The sequence below is a fragment of the Pseudomyrmex gracilis genome, unplaced genomic scaffold (assembly GCF_002006095.1).
Source record: "Pseudomyrmex gracilis isolate BER0280 unplaced genomic scaffold, ASM200609v1 scaffold_336, whole genome shotgun sequence".
Classification (NCBI taxonomy): Eukaryota; Metazoa; Arthropoda; class Insecta; order Hymenoptera; family Formicidae; genus Pseudomyrmex; species Pseudomyrmex gracilis.
Window position 1 is genome coordinate 17,937 of NW_018020920.1, and position 22,762 is coordinate 40,698.

Consider the following 22,762-nt stretch of genomic DNA (forward strand, 5'->3'; position numbering starts at 1 on the left):
TTATAATAAAAATAAAAAAACCGTTAGAATTAAATTAAAATATTTATATTTCATGAGCTATTTGTTGAAAAGCAATCACATATGAATAATATATTTACATACATTTTGACAATCAAGATAATTACTAAAATAAAAACGTTCAGTAAAAAGTCTTTTTTAAATACGTACGTACGAATATTTCTCATGGAATATAATCATTCTTTTATTTCCGTCAGAAATATCTATCACAGTTGCGATAAGATCGAACAATGGAAATATTAATGGCGGGATTGTTCTCCGTTTGCAATTAATAATCGAGTAAACGTACCTCGGAGATGACAGCATACTTGGCATTGTCGGATTCCAAAGACCGCTTCCGAATCTCGTGACTGGCCTTGTCTCGTTTCTTTTTTCCTGTCTCATAATGCCGCTTCCCATTTTGTAGAGCCGATCTGGTTCGCATTGCGGTGAACGTTGACTTCTCACGTAAACGTCGTAATCCGCGTGAGATTGTAGATCTTCGAATTTTGGCGTTCTCGTGCTTAGCGCGCATGTTCCGTTACCTTTGACGCCAATCCTACATCAGTGCAAAAGTATGATTTAAAAAAATATAATTTTTTAAATTATTTGTGTATAAGTTTTTATATAAATTTCTTTTGACAGTTTAGATTTTTGATAAATTAAATGTTCATTTTGTTTCATACCCGAAAGCAAACGCGTTGCAAGAGTTTCTTTGTTTCGAACATTCGTCTTCACATTCCGAAATGCTTCCGACCGCGACGCTGAAGAAGATATCCGCGTCTGGCAGTTTAGATCCGATGGCTATCCTCGTGTAGCAATCTGCGTTATGTGTGTAATATCGTTATATTTTATTTACTTTTTATTTGGTGTTTTTTTAGATAACAATTGCTGTCACTTACCGTTCGCGATTATCACAAGCTGATTGTCAATTGTAAAACCGACCGAGCGCGACACTTGACAAAACCGCAGGAAACAAATGATGAGAACGAGAAATTTCCACTGATTCCCCATTGCTGTTGCTAAATTCTACCTTAAGAACACTTCACTTAATTTCACATGATGCGTAAAACTTCCTGTTTTCATAGTTCTGATGAAAACAAGTGTTCTTTTGTTTTTTTTTTTACTCTCGTTATTGTTACAGCATGATCACCCAATTTATTCTCAATAACAACGTGATACAAAGCGTAACTTATGTCTCAATTAGGCCTGTTTTACTTTTTGCACCTCATTAGTACAAACGTGAACGCTTTAGTTATTACTTTCTAGTCGTTATCTGGCATTCCATTCTATTCGCGATCTATGAATCACGGTTCATTCACACGAGACGTCCCTGGAAGAGTGTCAACGGAAGATACGCGCACGATTAGCGATCACTGTGAATTGCAAAGATAATTGTCAATAGCTTTTCCCAACGATGATTCGAGTAAAATCACATAAACGCTCGGATAAATTTTTTAGGTAGAAAATTCAACAAATTATTTTTTTTTTGTTTTAATGTCACTGTGTAAGAATCTTGTCTTCACTCGATCACCACCTAGATCGATAGCTCATGACAAGCGAGGATGGCGCCGATTCGGCGTCTGTCTTCTGGCGGCTTCTTCCGGCGGTATTAACTAGCGTTCGCTCCTTTAATTAACGGACCGAGCGTAATTAGCGTGTCGTCCTTGCTGCGGTTCATTATACTTTCGCGTACGAACGTTTGTGTCGTGCCTCTTACGAATAGCTCACAACTGAGAGCATCGTGTAACTGTATCATTGTCTTATACAGCGGAGAGCCGGCGGTTATGATCGCCGGCCTCTTCTGCTTCCTTTGCTTGTTTGCCGCTTCTTCTCTTCCTTCGTTCTTCGGCCTTTTCCTCCTACTCGCTCTTCTGTGTGACGCTTGCACGCTCAAAGGAGCTCGTGCTCGCTCGCAGGATTCGCGCACGCGAATCTCTCTCTTCTCTTCCCCTCGCTTTGCGGTTTCGCGTCTGCATTTAATTAAAACGCACCGACGAATGTAGCAGATACACGGTGCTCGTGTTATTGCAAAATCGAATTGTGTACTTCCCCGTGGCATAGATCGTCTGCGATATTGTGCAGATCTTGGTTAGTAGCTTGTTACGACGCTTTTAGTATCAGGATCCTGTACGCATCATCGCTAATGACAAAATATTAAGATAAAACATTATTACGAATATTATGAAATTAATTAAAATACAATTTGAATATTATAAAATTACTTAAAATAAAACATTGAGAATTATGATTTTTGTCTAATGAATATAACTAAAAAAATTACATGTTTATACTCGTTCTTTATAAAAAAAAACAAGTTGACAAAATTTTTTAAACAGTAAAAATAAAAATTAGCGTGTACTAAACAAACAAATTTTATTTTAACTTTTTTTTCTATTCTGTTTTATCTTTAAGGAATTTATAATAACAACTAATCTCAGTTCTCAAAAATTGATTTGTTGTCCCATTTACCGGAAGATCTCGATTACTTGGCTCGAAGAAGCGCGACTCTTTTGTGCAGCCGCGATCATTAACAAGAAGAAAGTGAAAATGCACCTGTTGCAACGGCACCGCGAGATAAAATTCTTCCTGCTTGCCAAACCTCAAAACTCGAGTTGTCTTGTGCGCGTGTCAAGGACCTGGAGGACAATTTTCTTGTGTCGTGGGCGTGTCGAGAAGGGCGTGTAAAAGCGCCCATCACGTCGGTTTTCCTTTGAAACAATCTGGCGAGTGATTGATGTAGCGATTGCATCTAGTCAATCTCTCGGATATAGTATTTTACAGCCTATTGTTTTTAAAAACGGCAATAAAAACCTCATTACGCGCGCCGCGCGGCATGCAAATCGATTCTCCTGTTATTAGAAAACACTTTGCCTTCGACTAATTGGCTAAGCGCTTTTACTCGCGCTCAAAAATCGCGCATTTATGATTGCATCACAATTTACCTACTTTGGATTAATATTACATTTTGGAACGCACTAATATTTTTTTCTCAACAGGTATTTATTATCTGTGTTACAGTTTAACGGTACTCCCATAACGCGTCTAGTTCCAAAGTCAGATCTGAATTTAGTTAACACATATGCTGTGATTTAAGAAGACATTGATTGTTTTCTTTTAAGTACAGCTATTTGCAGTGGCGTAACGCGACGATCTCATTTTGTTAACAGACTTTTTAATTTGACTAACGTCAGGTGATGTCGACTTGACTGTTTCATGTGAAAAAATGAGTATTTTTTCAAGTCAGAAGTGTATTCATATAGAAGTTTTCTTCGGTCATTGAATTCTTTGCATCGCGTGTTTGAATTCTTTCGCCTTCGAGCGCGAAGTTCGAATTACGCCAGTGGGAAAAACATGAGTTTCGGGTTTCTTGACTCCCGTACGCGCACGGTCGACCCTGAGCGTAGAACGCGTCTTTCTACTACGTGTTGCTTTCGAAGACGCCGCAGCGTCCTAATGGGCCTAGATGCATAGCAAATGGGCGCTTACATAATGAAAATGGGATGAGTTACATGTAGACAAAGCTGGGACGTCACGCTCCGCGAGACTCGGCCTGGAGTGAGAATGAGTCATTGTGTGATTATCGCGCTCTTTGTCGTAGCGCGACGAGCAGATTTCCCGTAGAGACGCAGCTTTTCGGATTTCAAATTTAAGTGCATCCCTTCTCAACTTTTACTATAGTTTTACTAGTGTTACAAACACAAAATGCAATAGGTAATTAAACAAACAAAAAGTATAAATTTACACGCTAAATAAAAGATACACAAAATACATACATACATACGTACATATATATATCATCCTACATGTATATATATACACATATAGTATATTTCACTACTTTTATGATAAATTTTGTGTCGCTAATCGCACAGATGCAAAGGGAAGGTCGTGTTTCAAATATGTAAATTTCTGTTTTATGCAGTTTTATTAGAAAGATAGTTTTGTAGAGTATAAAATTCTATAAAGTAATTGACAAGGCGCGTAGCGTATCACAACATGTGTAAAACTAAACTGTTGAAGTGTTGAAAAGCATTGAAAAGACTTCTACGAAAAACAAAAGAACTTAAAGTTTAGCAGTCTTCGAGAGAAAAAAATCATTAACATAAATCTATTCTATTTTTTTTTATAAATAATTTTTGCACCAATATAAATACTGTTATATAAAATTATTAAATAAAAAGAAAATTAGTGAACATATATATAATAATTAACATATAATAATTAGTTAATCAGCTGTAAAGAAAGTAAATTTCTAATGGCAAGATCGTCATTGAGCGATCATTGTCATGATTATGTCTCGTCAATTAGAATTACCAAGTGTTGCAAGTTTTATTTAATCAAATTATTGAATGTAGCTTGTGAAAGTTACAACTGGGTTTTGAACTTATAGGCTCTTACACAATGCTACATTTTCTAGTTTGCAGCTTGTTATGACCTTAATCACTCTGACACGAATTAACGTACCGCGTTAAATTGTACCACAGACACTTTGTTTACGTATAAATTTATCTATTACAAAGTAATACGTTATTCTTCTTTCCATCTTGTCTTTTAATTTACAAAACTGCTCAGTTTTTATAAATTTTCTCTGCTTTACTTTGACAATTGTTTAATCAATATCGTCGATTTAACGCCCGCGGTAAATCGACGCGAACTTTGTCATAACAATTTATCATAACAATCTATCCGAACTCAAAATCAAAGCTTCTTGGAAGATCTAGCGATCGTTCACTTTGCGTTTTCGATAACAAAGACACGTCGTGAGACCGAAGTGACGTTTTTGTGGTTTATCGCCGAGAAAAGAGCAGCAACGAGATCGTGGCTCTTTGGTAGTAAACGAAAGACAATTCTCATCAGCACGAACTTCTAAGCAAGGCGCGATATTTGTTTTCAATTTTCTATCGTTGTTTCTGAACTACAATTAACAGCAAGTGTACGGTTTTTCGTGAATACCGTGTGCAATACTGGTGTTCTGTCCGCTCTCCTCGCTGGAGGGCGAGGGTGGCATGTCGGCGCCGTTGAAAAAATTATTAGAATCATAAATCTTGAGAGTGGTGCCCTTATTGTCCGACGCCATTGTCATTAGGCTCATAGCGATCGCCAGAAATACGGTCTCGACTCCTTCGTTATGTAGCACCGAAATCTCATGATATGTAGCACCAATTGACGTGGCGTATTGCCGGCCTTCTTCACCGTCCACCTGACGCTGATGCGTCAGATCGGACTTGTTGCCTATCACAGCCAATACCATCGTTTCTTCCACATTCTGCTGCAACTCCTTCACCCAACCCTTAATCGCGGAGAACGTGTTGTACTGAGTGAGGTCGAACACCAGCATGGCCGCATTGGCATTTCTGTAATACATCGGCGCCATAGAACGAAATCTCTCTTGACCAGCTGTGTCCCATACCTGTTTATAACGTTCGGTTTACTTTATATTGAGTCTATATCACATATATTAAGTTTTATAATACGTTACGGAATGATTGGATAAAGAATGTAAATTTTCGGATTGCATCAATAACGTAACCTTAATAATATTAGAGACAGCTGATGCGCAGAAAGAGCGGAAAGGTCAGGAGGTTAATTGAAGAGATAACACAAGAGAGCGAGAAGAGAGATAAATTTTATGTCTAATCATCTTTCATTGAAAGACCATGTTAATCTCTTGATATCAATTAATTGTTAGATATATACATAACGTATAATAATAAAAATAGAAATTTTTAATCCTACTTGCAATTTTATCTTTGTATTGTCCAAGGTGAGTTTGCAGTTAAAAAATGATGCTCCTATTGTGGGACTTGCGGGTTCCAAGCTTCCTAGATAACGTCCAATGAGACTCGTTTTGCCAACACCTGAAAATAACAATGTGATTTGTTTGCTAACACTTGTGTTTAATTAAATAATAGAATGAGATTAGTCCGAACATGTATCCGTACATCTATAAATATAGCTTCTACATATAGAAAGTATTAATCTCTTATCTGATAATAAATTTATATATGAGAATCGAGCTTATTTAAATTATCGATCGTATAACACGCGAAGAAATAAAAATTTAGCATTTGGTTAATTGCGACGTACAAAAGTTTAACTTATCATTCGCGTTCTTTTTAATTATAGTGTTTTATAACACTTATGAACATAGTTTTCTAGAAAATAATAAAAATCAGAATTGTATTAATAAAAAGATTTATTGATTAAACAACGATACAGATCATAAAAACAAGACATTCGCGTATTTTTGCTATAATTGAGTAAAACCGATTATGTGACAATTTAAGATTCGAGGAAGTCTCTTTGAGCATATATATAGAAGATCATCATTTTCTTTGCATCTTAATTTCCACCTTAAATCTTCTTCTCCTCTTTTTTCTACAGACGAAATACTTTATTTATGTATACATCAATAACATTAATGAAAAATACTGCAACTGCAGTGTCAGTTTCGTTTCTTAATGCTATTTTCCAAAACTTTTTCAAAACGTTAATTTAATCCACATCTTGTGTTTATTTAATATATTATATACTCTACAAATAATTTGAAAAAGTTAATATTTCACAGTTAAAATTAAATTATTAGAATTCATCTCATATAATGCGATCAGGCGTATGTAACTGTATCAAATGTTGCAACATCTAATTTCCCAATATAGAACACAAACAAGAATGCTGTTCTAACACACACGTTTAACCTTTCTAACGGCGCAACACGTACCAGGAACAATAACGCGATGATTGATTCCGGAAATATGTAAACACGTCACACGCAATTTACAAGTTGCTTTCTCGAAACTGTAGCGCTTTTTTTACATTGCATAACGTAGTAATGAGAAGATAAAATTTTATTGCGCACCAATTATTGCTTACCTTGCGATCCTAACATTACCACTTTTCCTTGTATTGTCTTCATGTTCGAAACGCACTACATAATCAAACTAAAAACCGCCCGTGAAACCGCAAGTGTCATACGCAACAAATCTTCACGATTAAATAAACAAAAATGGCTCATTTAACGTTCCTACGCTTGTTAGAGACAAATCTCGAGAGAGACTTATGGGCGCATTTTACGTGTTTTTGTTTACGAGCGCCGTTCACGAGCGCACATTGAGTACACATGAACTGCACACAAACCGACCCATCAATGAATAAACCTGCTATCTTTCCGATTAATACGGTTCTGTTCCGTGCTACGTACGCTCTGCGCGTTGTTGGGTCGATGTGTCGCTTTGTGCAAATAAAGAATCGGTTCATTAAATAAAGAATCGATTTAGAGAATAAGAAAAAAATTAATGCAAAATGATTGCAAAATGATTAGCACAAATGTACATAGAGAAGCTAACCGTCATTGTTTGAGAGAAGCTAACCGTCATTGTTTGAGAGAAGCTAACCGTCATTGGATAATTTATCTGCAGAAGAGAAAACTTCAACAATATTGTTCATACATTTAAACTTACGTTACAAGTTTCTTATGTTCTTTCATAGGTGGCTATTTTGCACTTCTCATGATGAAATTTAAAATAAGTTTTAAGTTTTTGTACGTGATCGGCTTTTTTGTTTCTACTAAGTTCTCGGCGATGACGGTCTCGCCTCAGTGCAAAGGGCTGCGAACTCGGAAGTTTCTTGAGGTCGAATCCACTTGTGTAACACCTTAAGATTTTTTTCCGGGCCAGTCTTTTTCAACCAAGTTTGATTAAAAGAGAAGAACAATATTTGGACTTTCAAAGATTAATTTAAGTGAAAACTTGAATTTTTCTCTCAATCGATCCAAGTCGAATAGACCAGTTTTTCCCGATTACGAAGTCTGGTGGTACGATAGTTTACCTACCACGAAAGATACAGCTGGTGCATTGTTTGGATAAAACAGCATTGCATAATATAGAAGTGAACAATGATTTTTTTTTTTTAAATTCGAAGAAATAGCGTATGAGTATTGATAGCTCACTAGCCGTTAAATCCAAATCATCTTAGCGAACATGTTGAATTTTGTTTATTTGAGCACACAGTTTTTTTATACAATCTAATATCGCTTTTACACTTAATTGTTTTTACTTAACTGTTTTTACAACGCAATGTTATGTGTATATAGCACAACTTGACATTAATTAACGTTTGGAGCGTTTTATTTCGCTAAAACCGTCCATATCGACGCGCAAAAAACTGCGTTTATATCACGTAAAACTGCACTGTATTTTATTACGGTAGATTGCTTTTATTCGATTTCAGACAGGGGTCTCTTTTTACGGGGCGACGAATAGCCCGCAGACGTTAGTTTAATTCGTATTACTTTCCTCATAAATCCGTCGGGACTCGTGCGGCTGTGTAGGACGGTGGTATAACGCGGCACATAACGCAAAATTCATACACGGTATATACATACATATATATGTACCCCCCGTATATACACGATAAGCGTTCGCCAAAGGATCAAAAGGGTGGGGAAGAGGATGGAATCGTAGGTAGGAAACCACGAGAGAGCTTCACGGTGCCACCGTTCACTCTCAATTCCACCCTGGCGCTTTTCCCTCCGCCTCCTACCCGGTCTCGTCTCTTCTCTCCCTGTGAGCCGGAGCTGTTCCGATTCTAGACAGTTTTTGCTGAAACATCGTACCGTTGATCCGGCATTTTCCAGGCCGCTTGGTTTATCGCTCGGCTTGATCCCTCTGTTCGTACCGCGGTGTTACAAGCCCCTGCAATCGATGTTTTCGTCCCATCTTTCTTACTCCGGTGCTGGCTCTTATACGACCGCCTCCTTCCGCGCGCGCGTTCGTCGCTCCTCTTTCGCGTTCGCCGTATCAGAATTTACCTATTTCTTTTTATCGCCGCAGCGCGCTCTCCTACCTACGCTCCCTTTTTCAACCCCGGCGAGATAACCGCCGCCGTTTGTCTCTCGACTTTTACACGTATACGCGGCAATGTAGAGCACTGTACGGCTCCCTGACCGCGCATTCGAGATCTCGATCTTGTTCGGAAGAGAATTCGACCTGACAATAGCAATGTAGTCGCGATAGAGATGCGTTACCGACATTGATTGAATAGAATTTTACTGAAATTTATTATTAAGAAAAACACAATGCGACAAAAAAAATGACATGTTTTACATGTATATCATGTCGATTGATTTACTTTCACCGTGCGCCTCCAACAATTCTATCCAGAAAACACTATCTTTGAGTGACCGGACCTGTGTGTTATCGATCCGCGATCTCGTTCGTCCATTAGCTCGGTTCCCTTTAATGCATCGAAGCTGCGGCTTCTCCACGCTGTTTTGACACTCGCCGATGCGTAACGTCGACCACTATAACACCGCTCGGTCCATTTTGCAACGGGATTTATTTGCGTCATCCTCCCACCCACCGGGAATCGTCGCGACGCTCTCTCGCTGCCGATAGAATCATCGTCGTATTTCATAGAGGAAGTGGAAACGGGCGGGGTGCGGGATCTCTCCCGGAAGTGAACGAAGTGGCGCAATCCCGAAAGATGTGCGCGCCGCAGACAGGAAACGCGCGGCCAGAGGATATAAATTGAATCGGGGCTTCGCATCCGACGCGTAAAAGCGAATTCGCACGCCCTTTAAATCGTAAATGCGCCCTCTTCTTCTCTCTCTCTCTCTCTCTCTCTTGTTCTCTTTTCTCATCGCTTTATTGCGGCGCTAGACAACCATTACAGAACGGAAGATGCCAATAATTTTCATGACGCGCCGCGATTACGTCGTTTGTGTAACCCGGCGGACAGTTCGGGGGACGTTAATTCGGTGTTCTCGACTTTCGGATGTGTTTGCTCTTTCGTTCGAATGACTTTTCATCCCTGACATAGCGTCATATTGCACAACAGATATTAGAGTATCAGATTTTCGGCAAATTTAAATGTTCTCTTGAAATTAAATTATTCTCACGCAAAAAATAATTTTTTTATACTCCGTTTGATTAATAGGATTTTTTATTTGAAAAAAATTGGAGCAAAATAAAATTACTACAATGTAAATATGCTAAGATGTATATACGCACATGTATACACACAAATTGCAAATGTCACGAGAATGAAATTCATCGGTAAATTTGAAGCTGTCGTAGATGACGGTGAGCCGCAGGATTAATCTGAAGTATTCTCGTACGGGTCGCGGTGACCTGTGGCCAGCCGTTGGCTTAGATACACGGGGCTTAGATTCGCCTTGGGTTTGGTTTAGGCCACCCTCACGAAGGCGATACGTCAACGTCATAATGGGGGTCATAAATCCGGCTCGCACGCGCCTAAACCTCGCTCGCTCGTGGGGGTCGCACGCGGACCACGCATCGCGACCGTCCATAATCCGTCCGCGTGTTCATACCGCCGCCACCTCCGCCTTAGTTTGCACGCTGACTTTGCTGGATATTAGAGACTTCATATTGTATCAATTTTCGCTCGACCGTGAGAAAATGTTCGCAACAAAAATTTGTATAAATATAGAAATATAGAATTTGTATAAATATACACAAAATATGTTTGTGCAAACGTATCGAGAGAAATATCGTCTGTTTTCTTGTAGCAGTAATAATATCGAACAGAATTGATACGCGTAGCAATATATATATTGCGTGTTTATATAATATTATTTTAATAAGTGTACACACAGAAATTGTGTATGAAAAGATTAAGAAAACAAATTAAAATAATTTCAATCTTAACGGTGACTGTTTTTCCGTTAGTCGTGATTTATATAATTACGTGATAATTAATCGCGTTGCAGAGCGACAACGTAATGGCGTCACAATAACGTTATTTCACTGTGAACGTTATCACAGTTTTACTCAGTAGGTGCTAGAATCTAGATTAGAGCTATATACGCGAGTAATTAACAGAAAGTAGTTTGTAGAAATAATTTCAGTCTTATCGGGCGCGAGTGTGTGTGTGCGCGCGCGCGCGCGCGTAAGGAGAATAAAATAAATTTACTACGTCTTTTTTTTTTATTCCGCGTATTAACTCGAGCGTGTTTCACTCGCAATCAGTAGCCCCCACAGCGGTCCGAGTCGCAGTGTCGTTCATGGCGAAATGTAAGTGGTAGCAGTAACCTCGAAGTTATCGTGCGACCAACAGGGTCGTAACGAGCACACCGTGTAGAAATACAGGTTACCGGTCGAACGGTCGAAGGGTCGACATTCTGCCACGGTGTTATGGCCACTAAGGGTTTGTTTACACTGGCGTTGTCAACCGATGTGTAACGTGCACGCGATCGTACATACCTATAAGACGACGGCCGGCGGTGTCACCGTAAAGTCGTCAATCCGTTATATACTCGACAGCGTATATATTATCGCCCGGCAAGATTATTAAACTCGTGTTTATGTCACTTAATAAAGCATCGCATATATTGCGCGATAAAACAGCAGCGAAGGAATTTTTGCTGCGAAAAAATTCGCTCAACGTTGGTCGTGGAATCTCTAAATTAAAGATAGCGCTGCGAACACACGAGACGTGCCGCTGCATGGTCGTTGACAGATGCACGAGATGTTTCTTTTTGCCTTTCAAGTCGCTCTGTCGTGAGAAATAGATGCCATGATTTCCCAAGAGCTGCGGGGATGCTGTATATTTTCACACGAACGTGTGACCACCTATCTTTCTGTCACATAACGTTGTAACCAAGATATCGGGCTTTAAATGGTAATATCATTGCGCGGCAACATTAAGCGTTGAAGATAAAATTATAAATAGGCAAGTGTGGTACGATATCAACTTCAGTCAACAATTTCAAGTAATTAAACAGTGTCGAGTAAAAACATGTATTTACATGTGTTTTTATCGTGTACCTATATACACACGTTCTCGTTGGCAGATCATTGGATTATGTGCTACATTCACTTCGCTCGTATCGGTCTTACTGCGGCAACTGGGTCAATGGCGAAACCATTTCGAGGTCTTCGATATCGGTATCGCGAAGTGATAGAGTTTCAATTCTATTTGGAAAAGTCTATTTCTCGTGGAAACTGGTAGTACATATCTTGTTAGATTGCTCGCGATGTATTCGCAGCGCGAGAAGCAAATTATATCGCGAAAATATTCACTCATCCGCGCTACATTTTTTTTACATGTAAAAATAACAATGAGTGGATAATTGGTTTTATTTTAATAAATGCTGCTATTGTCGTGGTGTATAACGGAGTAATGAAAATGGGAGAATGCAAGCTCGTTCGGAAAATGCGGAGTGATGAAATAACATGAAGCAATATCGTAATTGGTATCTGAAAATTCATGAAAGCGGAACGCGAAACGTCGAGTAGCGATTGAAAATTGCAGAGACGGCCGGATAATTTATCAGTGGAGAAATTTAATTTCTTTGAAAGCAAAATGCTATGCTACCGATGAAGAAAACTCGCGGTTTAACCGAAATCGCGCGCGAAGCTCCGCGCGATCATTAAATAAACACAGCGATTTGAAACGATATCGATCTCCTTTTCTTATTCCACGAGGATGGGGAAAGAAATTTCACGGTAAAACATCGACGAGCGCCTCTCATTTGTCAACCTGGAAAGCGGGAACGGATCGATCAATTCACGCGTATTATTCCGATTCGAGGCTAATCATCGAGCATCATTAAATGCATAAAAAATCGAGGGGGAAACGTTACATCGTCAGCGCGCAGCATTTCCATTTCCCGAAACGTCGTTTAATTCGAAAACGAAGAGGGGTGAGTGAGCAACGAGAGAAGCGAGAAAATGACGAGAGAGAGAGAGGGAGAGAGGGAGAGAGAAAGAGAGAGAAGCGGAAGAGCGTTGCCTTCGTCTTCGAAGACGAAGACGACGACGGCGACACTTGCTGGTCGCCAAGAGCAACGTAGCAACAATCCCGTTTAGTACTCCCAGCGTGTCTGCGCGGTGGAGAGTACAGAAACGTGGTGGTGGCGGCAAGCGAACGAGCTCTGCGGCGGTGCCAGGGGGAGGGTGTGCACGAAGGGTGGATGAAAAGTGAAGAGTGGGGTACCAGGATACGAGACGGCTGGCTAGGACGTTGGTGTTGCGAGGGGCGCGCAGGAGGATGACGGAGGCAGAGAGTCGGAGGATACAGGGGATCGGGCGGAGAGCCATGGCAGAAGGAGGTGGAGGAGGGTGGTCTGGGTGGTTGGTTGGTGATGCATTGCGCGAACTCCCCGCGGCGAGGTCACGTGACTCGTACCCCCGGCCTATCATTGATCGCTCCCCGGAGGAACGTCGGACACACTGTACCCACCAAGCATTGTAGCTTGCACCTTACTAGTTTTTGGAGGACATCCTTAAAACCGAATAAGAATAGAGAGGCGGTGAGGCAGACGGAAGATGTTTCGTTAGCAGCACTTCGAGACGTCTTCTTAACGATGATTGTGATTTTACGCGTTTGCTATTTTATTTGCACAATACTTTATGCGGAATTTTCGGTGAATGTCTTTTTATGATCTGAAAAATCTCTGTCTTTCTTTGTTCGTATTACTGCGTCGCAGCAAACATTCTCTTCGCAAAGTAGGTTGTAACACAATAAAATAGGACAAGCTAAATATTTCATGCTCTCATGTATACACACACAGACTGTTTTACAGGAAGTAACCTGGTCGCGTAGAGAATAACAGAAACAAAGAGAAATATTACGAAGCAGGGCGCTTTTTCCATTTGGAACATAATAATTTATATGCTTCGAAGAATTAAAATTTCCTATATTTCATATGCGTGCGCGGTGTTGAGAAGAGCCAGAGAATAAATATTAATTATTTTAAAATGCACGATAAGAGAGAGAGATAGATAGAGAGAGAGAGAGAGAGAGAGAAAAAAAAATGAGAGACGGAGAGAAAGAAAGAGAATAATCACAATTCCGAACAGTCGACGCGATGTTATGGTTAATTCTCACTGAACACGCAGCCAGAGCTTCCATACATCGAAATAGACAGAATAATTTATGGTTACACGTCGAGCGATGAAGCTAATTAGCAAATGATATTTAACGGCGTAATAACGCTCTCGCATGTCCGCACACTGGCACGAAAATGTACAGCATCCGTTTCGGATTCGTTCAATGTGTAATTATGAAAAATGTGTTTGTGTTTTATATGATTCCTACTGATCGTTACACGTGTGAATGCCACCAATGGCGCTTCTGCCAGCAGATTACAGCTGCTGTTATAGATTTATTGACGTTATCGTTTTGCGTTCGTAGTGACAGGTGGCATTAATTGGCGCAACTATGAAAGTATGAAATTGCACATTGAATATTTATCGAAAAACTTGTATTTTTGAGGGAAGGGCGGGGTTTTCTTTTTTTTTTTTTCAAGCATATTTAATATAAAAGAAAACAAAAGTTTTTGACAATATCTTTCTTGATAAACAAAACAAGAGTTGCGGAACCGTTTATCGTCTCGACGTTTATTGTACAGATTCTCGCTAATACGAAAATAATAACGTCGAACAAAAGAGCACCGGTAGCACGCCGACGATCCCGAGCTGACGTTCGACGGGAATTGGAATTTCCTGCGGTTCTTTTGTGATGCAAAGAGAAGAGGCCGGGAAATACCGGCATCGGTGCGAGGCGGGAGACAGCGATGTCTTTTAGAATTAAATAGTTACGACACCCTCAAAGGCCAGCTGCTCGGACTCGGAGGAATCTCGGCAACCCTCTTCGCAACCTGCTTCTTTCCCGCGAAAACTCTTTAAATCGCTCCTTTCGCTCCTGGCAAGAGTTTATTAAAAGGGTGAAGTCGAAGAAAAGAAGGGTAAGCAACGGGTCTCCTAAAAGCAGACCGAGCTTTAATATATTTTGATTGATAGAATTAGTACTTACCTTCACGAGATTCACGACGGATCGAAGAACAAATGATAAAGAAACTACGTGGAGATTTTACTACGTGAAGATTTTACTTTTGTAAAAAAAAAAAAAAAATATTCGCGAATAATAAGATTTTAAGAGAGAAGAAATGTGCAAACAATTTGCGTGAACGATATATACGCGCGTCTATACGTTTTTCACGAATGCAAATGAATTCCGTTTTGTCTGTCGTAATTCCATAAACTTGTTGTTCGTCAGAACTGCGTGACAGATGGAAGAAAGAGGTTCGAGTGCCGGGGAAATATCTGAAGAGAGAGGAAAGGGATGTAGATGAACCGGATGGCGGCAACGCGGCAAGCCGTGTAAGAAAGAACGAGAGACGAAGCGAAGCGGGAGACAGGCTGTGGGAGGGAGGCTGAACAAGAATAATTGAAGACGAGTTTCCTTCACTTCGCGGATAAGGGTGGTTGCGCGAATGGGCGTGGGGGAGTAGGCTGTTGATGGAGGCAGCACCAGATGTTATCTTCCTCCTTGGGGTGACGCCATCAACTTTTAGACAATGCGAGGACTTTTCGGCAAAATATCAAACTTCGGTCGCGTCTTGTCGACGCCAACCCTCTCTCCCTCTTCGCCCTCCTCTCTCACTCTCTTTCTCTCTCTCTCTCATCCCGCTCTGGCACAACTCCGCTCGCCGATGAGCACACAGTCAGCCATTATTATTAAAATGTAAATTTCTCCCGAGATTCGTATCCGGTGACGGTGTCTGGAATTTGTTCTTATCCACTGTACAATCATATTGCGCGGAAGTTTTTATACATACGGATCGAGGACGAGAATAAACAAAAAATGAAGAACACAAAAATTAGTGTTTCCGTCAACACTCTCTTGTTTTATAAATTAGAACAACACAGAAAATATCCTGTATTCTCGCGGAAACGTTTTGAAATATTGCAAATTACAACTTTCTTAGCGACATTAAACTGAATTGTTGTAGTGCTAAACTGTGTTTGCGATGTAATCTTTGCATTTATCACAATCGTTTATCTTACGTTATCTCTCTCTCTCTCTCTCTCTCTCTCTCTCTCTCTCTCTCTCTCTCTCTCTCTCTCGAAGATAAAGTCGCGTGGAGCTTTTCCTTTGCCTCGTACGTTGTCAAAAGCGGACTATTACTAGCCGGTCGTATCAGTGTGAAGTAAAATGACCATCCGGTTCGCTATCCAGAAAGAGAAAATAGCAGTAGGAACGACCCTCTTTTTCTCTCGAGGTAACAGCAAGACGATTATGGCCATTCGACTCGCGGAAGGGAATCGAATGATTTGATCTCGGCGAGATAAGAGAGCGTGGCGAAGGAAGGACGAGAGAAGAAAGAGAGAGGAGAAACGAAGGCGAAACACGGCCAGTTCGCAGTAGGAAATGAAGGTGGCTCCAGGTACTCGAGGTCGGGCAAGAGAGACAGATACCACGATGCAAGATGGCAAGTAGATGGGAGAGCTAAGTATGAGATCGGATACCTTTATCGACGCCATCCTACTCGTAAATTGAATCAAAAGGAGCGAAATGAGGAACCCGCGCCGAGCGACGACGATTTCGGAGAAAGAGAGGGAAGGGAGGAGAGGTTTTCGTGTGCGACGACGACCGTGGAGGTATTTTACCGGGAGTTAAAATGGGCCTTTAATCAATGTCCTTTCTTAACTACAAGCCATGAGATAAACGACCGGAAATGACGCCCCGATAAGAAAATTGCTTACTCGACGTCTCGGCTCGACGTCTCTTTCGAGAATTGCCTCGCTTTCTCAGCATCCGTTGCGTATCTTTGTCCCACGTAAATCCTTATCAAAATTGATGTCCGCTCTGTTGACACTTCATCCCAGTGTTGATCTGAAAGCAGAAGCCACACAAACATAGCCATTAAAACCGTACTTTGTTACTTCGATATGTTAAAACATATTAAAATATTAAATCACATCATAGAAATTATGTTAAAACTGTGAAACATTGGTTTTACACTCGTTTTACATTCTGTAGAAGAGAGAGAAAGAAAGAAGCAGCTACGACAAATTTTATTTGCACAAAGATTTCGCCGCGAATAGAACTTGTTACTTGTAGAACAGGTTACACTCTCGTTTACCGCGGCAGTTTATTGCAGATATCAATCTTCAGTATGTGAAGTAGTCCCGCGACATTTGCATGCACGGGATGTTTTCTCGGCGACAGGTGCGGCCGCAGATAAGCGGTCGAATTTTTAGGCCAATTATTGGCATTTCGCAAAGCATTTCGGGCAGAGGATAAGCGATGTACTTAACGAGCATCGCGGCATAATGCGTTCTTTTGCTGATGCGGCAACGCTGAGGGCATGAACGCAGGTGCTGGCATCTTCCGCGCGTTCGCAGGATGTCGATTGTTCCGTATTTGGTTGCAATTTATTACGCGAGATTACACTATGTGAGATTTACGATTGCGTCATTTAAAAAACGTTATCTCTTATTTCTTATTACATTTGTATACATACAATGACGACGGTGTGTCAGTATGTTTACGCATCGTGTGCGTAATCTAATAAATAAATTATAACTATTATAATTTATTGTACTTTTTATGTAACTATGTAATCACACGATATCAACACTTGTATTTTGCATTGATAATGCTACACTAAGTTTTCGAACATTACGTTAATATCTCGCTGATTAGTGTGTAAATGACTAACTAAATGAATATGTAGAGACCGCATGTGCGGTAGGCGTAGATACGGTTCGAGAAAAAAATTCGAAATTGCCGCCGCCGAACCCGCGAGCAGTTCATTATGCGTAGATATCTGGAGCAACACTGGTAGCGAATCTCACAGAGAGGGCTGTATGCAACAATTATCATGCAAATAGCGACGGTCGTTTCAGCGAATCGCGCGGAATTGAAATTCCGACCGCGTCTAGGGAAGGAAAGACGCGCGAACGCGGCGGAACGCGAGAGACGAGCGGTTGCCTGTATTTTAATGCTCTTACACGCAGCGCCAAGTATTTAAGATAGTCGGTGGGGAAGAAGGTCGTGGATACGAGGGGAGATGACAACGATAGAACCGGGAGAGAGAGAGAGAGAGAAAGAAAAAGAGAGAAAGAGAGATTAACAAAATAAAAGAAAATCAAAGAGCACGGAGGTGGTGAGGGAGGACATCGTTCTGCGGGAACGGACGAGCCGACACGCTGTTAAGTATGGGTTTACGGCAGATACATATCGCGATGTATATATTGTGTTTTACCCGAGGAAGTACGTTCCGGAGTAGTAAAGGTGCTGGCGAATGGCCGAATATACCGCCGCTAACGTTTACGCGCAAAACGATCTTTGATTACATATTCAGACACGTCGACAATCGAGACGACGTCAGTTCGACTGGGAATAATAACTATATAGATAGAATTTCAATTTGTGAAGCGAACTGTGTTATCCGTAGAGATACTTTCTTTTCCGAAAAATATAAAATTACCATCTTAAGCGTAGAATTTACATGACGATGTAAAAACAAATGATTAAAAAAATGATAGACGAAGTAAATTTTAATGCGTCATATTTTAGCGAATTTTTATATTCTTTATATAGAACGTTGCAATACATATTTGATATAAATATAATTCATGTATCAATTTTATCAATAGATATTATGAGTAGATCGATATTGCGAACAACGAGCATAACCGAGACGTTGTAAGCGGAGATTCCAGTATTATTGAGATTTATGTATCTCGATGGAGTGCATCTCCCGTGGCAAAGGAGCGTTCACGTGAGTTCGCGCGAACGAGAAATCAAAATCTCAACGATGGAGAGCAAAAAGGGACGAGAACGAAGCAAACAGTTGTTTCTGAATGCGCACGAGAGAACGACAAATATATCGAGGTATTCCCGAGGAATTGAGCGGCAGCTCGCTCTCTCGTCGAGGCGCTTTTGCCGCGGGGTCACGCAAAATATGCTCGTTCCTTCTTCGACAATTTGATCTCACCGGTAAGATAGCATTGTGAGCTTCGCGGTGAACGCGCGAGCGAACGCGCGACGACGGCTCGACTGGCTCGGCGAAAACTCGGCAACCAGCTCTTTTTGTCCAACTTCTCTTTCTTTTCGTCTTCTTTCTGCCAGAGTCGAGATATTTATATCGCGCAACTGTGACCCGCCGATAACGCGGGCGCGCGGGTAACGCTCTTTTCTCGGCGCGACCACGCCACTTAGACGATGGCAGTCGAGCTTTCGTGTTTCTATCTAGTATCGTGCCGCCACGCACTTTTTTTTTTCTATCTACGCCACCTTCCCTGTGTCTCTCACCGTCGCGATCGCCCGTCTTCGTTTCACCCGCAAATCGGCCTTGGCGTGAGAACGGTACATTACTATTGACTGAGTTCGCACATATCGTTCGTCTCTTTCATTTTTTTCCTTCGTCTCGTTTTTCCTTTCCCCTTCTCTCTTTTACTTTTTCTCTTTCTTTTCTCTTTCGACTCGCCCTGCTCGTTCTTCGTCCGTAAGTCTATTCCTCTCGAGTTCTCTTTTTTTTTTCTCCCGCTTCCTTTCCCGCCGCTTTCTTCTTGAGCTACGTAGATATGCAACGTGGTCGCATGTTTTAACACGTGTTTCGCGCAAAAATTCACCTCGCGATCCGCCGATAAGCGCGCCGATGTTTCCCCCAGGTCGCGCCGTCTACACTGCCATTATACTCCCGCGGCGATTTCTGGATCTCGTCGTGGTAAATATCCTACGGCCAGTTTCACGCTGAGAGATTCCTTTACTCGCACACGGTTTCGGGAATGCCGTCTCTCACCAGATAGCGATCGCGCGCGAGACGTCTGCGCTTAACCGAGATGTCTCGTATGTAAGCTGGCAAACGCAACGATAATCTTCAGCTTTATTCGAATTAAATTTCTATTAAACAACAAATACAATCAACATCGCGAAATCTCTCGCTAGTTCGATACAAATACCGAATTTTGCTTTTAATCGACAATTATATTTAAAAAAAAAGAAGAAGAAGAAAATGTGACAAATAGACAAAAATAGTTTTGATTTAATTACATATAGCTGATAATAATCAAAACAAATAAATAATTAAAATGTCTCAAAATTATTAAACTTGCTGTTTATTAAAAATATTATCTATTATCGGTGGCTACGTGACTTCTAAGATTTTACGTTAATTTGGATTGTAAAAAAAAAAAAAACTTTTAATTCGGATTACAAATGTAGCTAAAGATCTCTTACAAAGATAGAACACGTGTCCAGTTGCTCGTGAAACGAGCGTGATCTCGGTTTTCACCCATGTCCAGGTAGAATGATGGCGATTTGGCATATCGTCGACAACCACCCGGGCTCGTCGGTGCAAGTTGCAATGCCGCCAGCGTAAACGCTCACGTGGCCGCGTTCGCATGATATAATGCTACGCATGAACGCTACCGGGACAGAGTATTACTGGAGTATGTACGCGTTATAGAGAATAGGGTGGCTGCGCATTATGACGAGGAGTAGATTGGTAAGTACACAACCTACTCGCCATAACTCACACCAGACCGGCAAATTATAAATTATGGTCGACCATCGCGCGCGCGCGCGCGCGCGCGCTCCCTCGCACCTGGTAAGCGGCAACGAGACGAAGCGGAGACTGGACAGGGATGATTTCTCACCCGGATGCTTAACGGGCGGAAAAATTATGTTTCAAGCCTGGGATCATTTTGTCGTGGCCGTGCCGCAAGGTGCGGGCGCGCGTAAAAATTATCGCGCGTTTATTGCGAGTTATCGCCGTCTGGCTTTTTGCGTGTGTATACGAAATGTGCATTATACACACCGTAACGCGTGTGATATATCTTGTAACTTTAATCTCCGAACATAGAAGCGATAACAATAGCGAGATTACGGTGTTAAATAATAATAATATTACATATATAATGTGGCGAGAAATTAATTAAAATCCGGTATCTAATTAATTTCTGCGTGAGAAGTAGATTTGATATTCATAATAGCCTGAGAAAATGTATACCGACACTGTAGAATGCCGTCGAACCGTTCGATGTGTCCGCCAGGCAACATTGGCCGGGTTCCCAAATCACCTTGCCGCAAAAAGAGCCGATCAATTTTAGATTTATAGCTCGATCGCGTTAATTAGTAACCCGGCGTCTGCAACGGCGAGAAAAAACACAGTCTCCCCTTCCTGGCTCTTGAAGTTTCGAGAGAGAGAGAGAGAGAGAGAGAGAGAGAGAGANGAGAGAGAGAGAGAGAGAGAGAGAGAGAGAGAGAGAGAGAAAGAGAGAGAAAGAGAGAGAGAGTAAGAGAGAGAGTGACAAGTTGCCGGTTTTTGCTGGTAGGTCGCACGACGAAGAACCGTTGAATGCGCCGTGATTTTACGCAACGAATCGTGTAACTTTACGTATTGCAAAATACGATGCGATATTGCAAAATATACTAATTAATCAAGAATATATCGTATACTCGTCATCTTCGTGCGAGAGAAAAAATACCGCGTGTGTCGACAGTTGTAAGCGAATATAGATGTAAGAAATTTCGAGTGGACAAGCCAATTAGTGTTCACAGCATCGCGCATCCTCGGGATCTAAAGCGGACAGGTGTGAGATGAGTATAATCGTGTACATGTGCGCTCGTACACGTGAAACGACTGTGTTAACACACGTGCGAATCCGCCGGACGCAGCGGGGTATCAAGTCATTCCTTGTGTCGTGGTTCAGGTTTCTGCGTTGCGTCCTACCTGCTTCCAGCCGGCAGAAATCGCGTCCTCTCTCGTAAGAATAATGCGTACGAAGTAAGTTTTTATACAAGCGGGGCAAGCGCGCGCGAACGCATATCTTTGTGTATTTGCCGTGTATGGCGCTATGTTGCAATTTTATGCAAGAGGGTCTCAAAAACAAGCGTTTCCGTTTATCCGGAAGAGAACCGGGTCGCGCTCGTTATCAATCGGATGACTGTCCATTTTGTCGAACACGCGGTTTGCAACGGGCTTGTCAATAGTATCGTTCCGACATACGGTTATCAACTGCACTTCATCAGCGCGCAATATCGTTTAGACTTTGATGGCGGCGCGTATCGCGTCGCACGCGCGTACATACGCGCCGTGTGCGTACGTGTGTGTGCCAGTTGTGCTTCCTCTGCGGCTACTATCGACTCCGCCCCCGCAAACGCCCCTTAGGAATTATGCGGTCCGTGTGTCACGGAGCGGTACACCTGTGCGGTCGTGTCTCTTTAGCAGAAACGTGACTTACCTACCGATGGGGTTTTTTGGCGGTCATTTGAGAACAACTGAATCCATAATTTCAGGAAAATTAAAGCAACTCGCGCGTTTTACGCGCGTGTAACTTCTCGTTAAAAAAATGCTTGTTCTAAAAAATAGCTGAATTTTTTGTTCACTTATTTATTAACGTGTCAATTTATTTAAGATTTCTCAAAATGAGGGCAGAAATTTCAAGAGTTAGGCATTAAAATCAATATTTTAATGCCAAAAATATACGTCACTCTTGCACGTCTTGTTCGATGATTCTTGATCCTCGAAATCGAGCGGCGTCGCATGTCCCTGGCGCTATACGATCCGAGATCCACTTTCGGGTCGTGTCGGAGAGCCACGAGGGATCTAATCCTCTCCGAACTCGCGCAGCCTGTGCAGCGCAAAATCGCGCCTCTCACGAACATGTGTCTGACATTTTTAATCGTCGGATTAAAATAACTGATGCCAAGGTGTAGCCTCGGAATCCATTATCCAGCGGCGCATGAGAGACTGGCCACCCAGATTGTCGCGTGTCCCCTCCTTCCCCTTCTCTCGAGACCTGCCAGGCAATGTGGACCGCATTAAGCCTGACTTTAAGTCGTTCTGATTTTGTCGTGGAACGTGATACCACGCTGGTGGAACAAATAAAGAATACAAGAAAACGGAGTACTCTCAGGTGAATTTTAAGCATCGAAGCGTGCAATCCGAAATTCTTCTTTCAAAGTAAAAATAATTCGTCAGATATATATCGATAGGTCGGTA

The 22,762-nt window shown here is 41.5% G+C and overlaps 1 protein-coding gene across 4 annotated transcripts in view; it reads right to left on the minus strand.

The window, feature by feature from the left end:
- LOC109860143 overlaps window positions 1–22,762 on the minus strand; it is a 48,845-nt gene that overhangs the window by 9,226 nt on the left and 16,857 nt on the right. For 2 of the 4 annotated variants that reach the window (XM_020439030.1, XM_020439028.1), the window contains exons 1-4: window positions 2,470–2,684; window positions 900–2,140; window positions 684–819; window positions 308–556 (exon numbers count right to left, since the gene is read on the minus strand). In XM_020439030.1, the coding sequence (XP_020294619.1) occupies window positions 308–556; window positions 684–819; window positions 900–1,011 (497 nt within the window). In that variant the 5' untranslated portion in view covers window positions 1,012–2,140; window positions 2,470–2,684. Of the gene's footprint in view, window positions 1–307; window positions 557–683; window positions 820–899; window positions 2,141–2,469; window positions 2,685–4,926; window positions 5,411–5,736; window positions 5,859–16,511; window positions 16,642–22,762 lie in introns of those variants that run through there. The other 2 variants (XM_020439031.1, XM_020439029.1) reach the window with 2 other exon arrangements.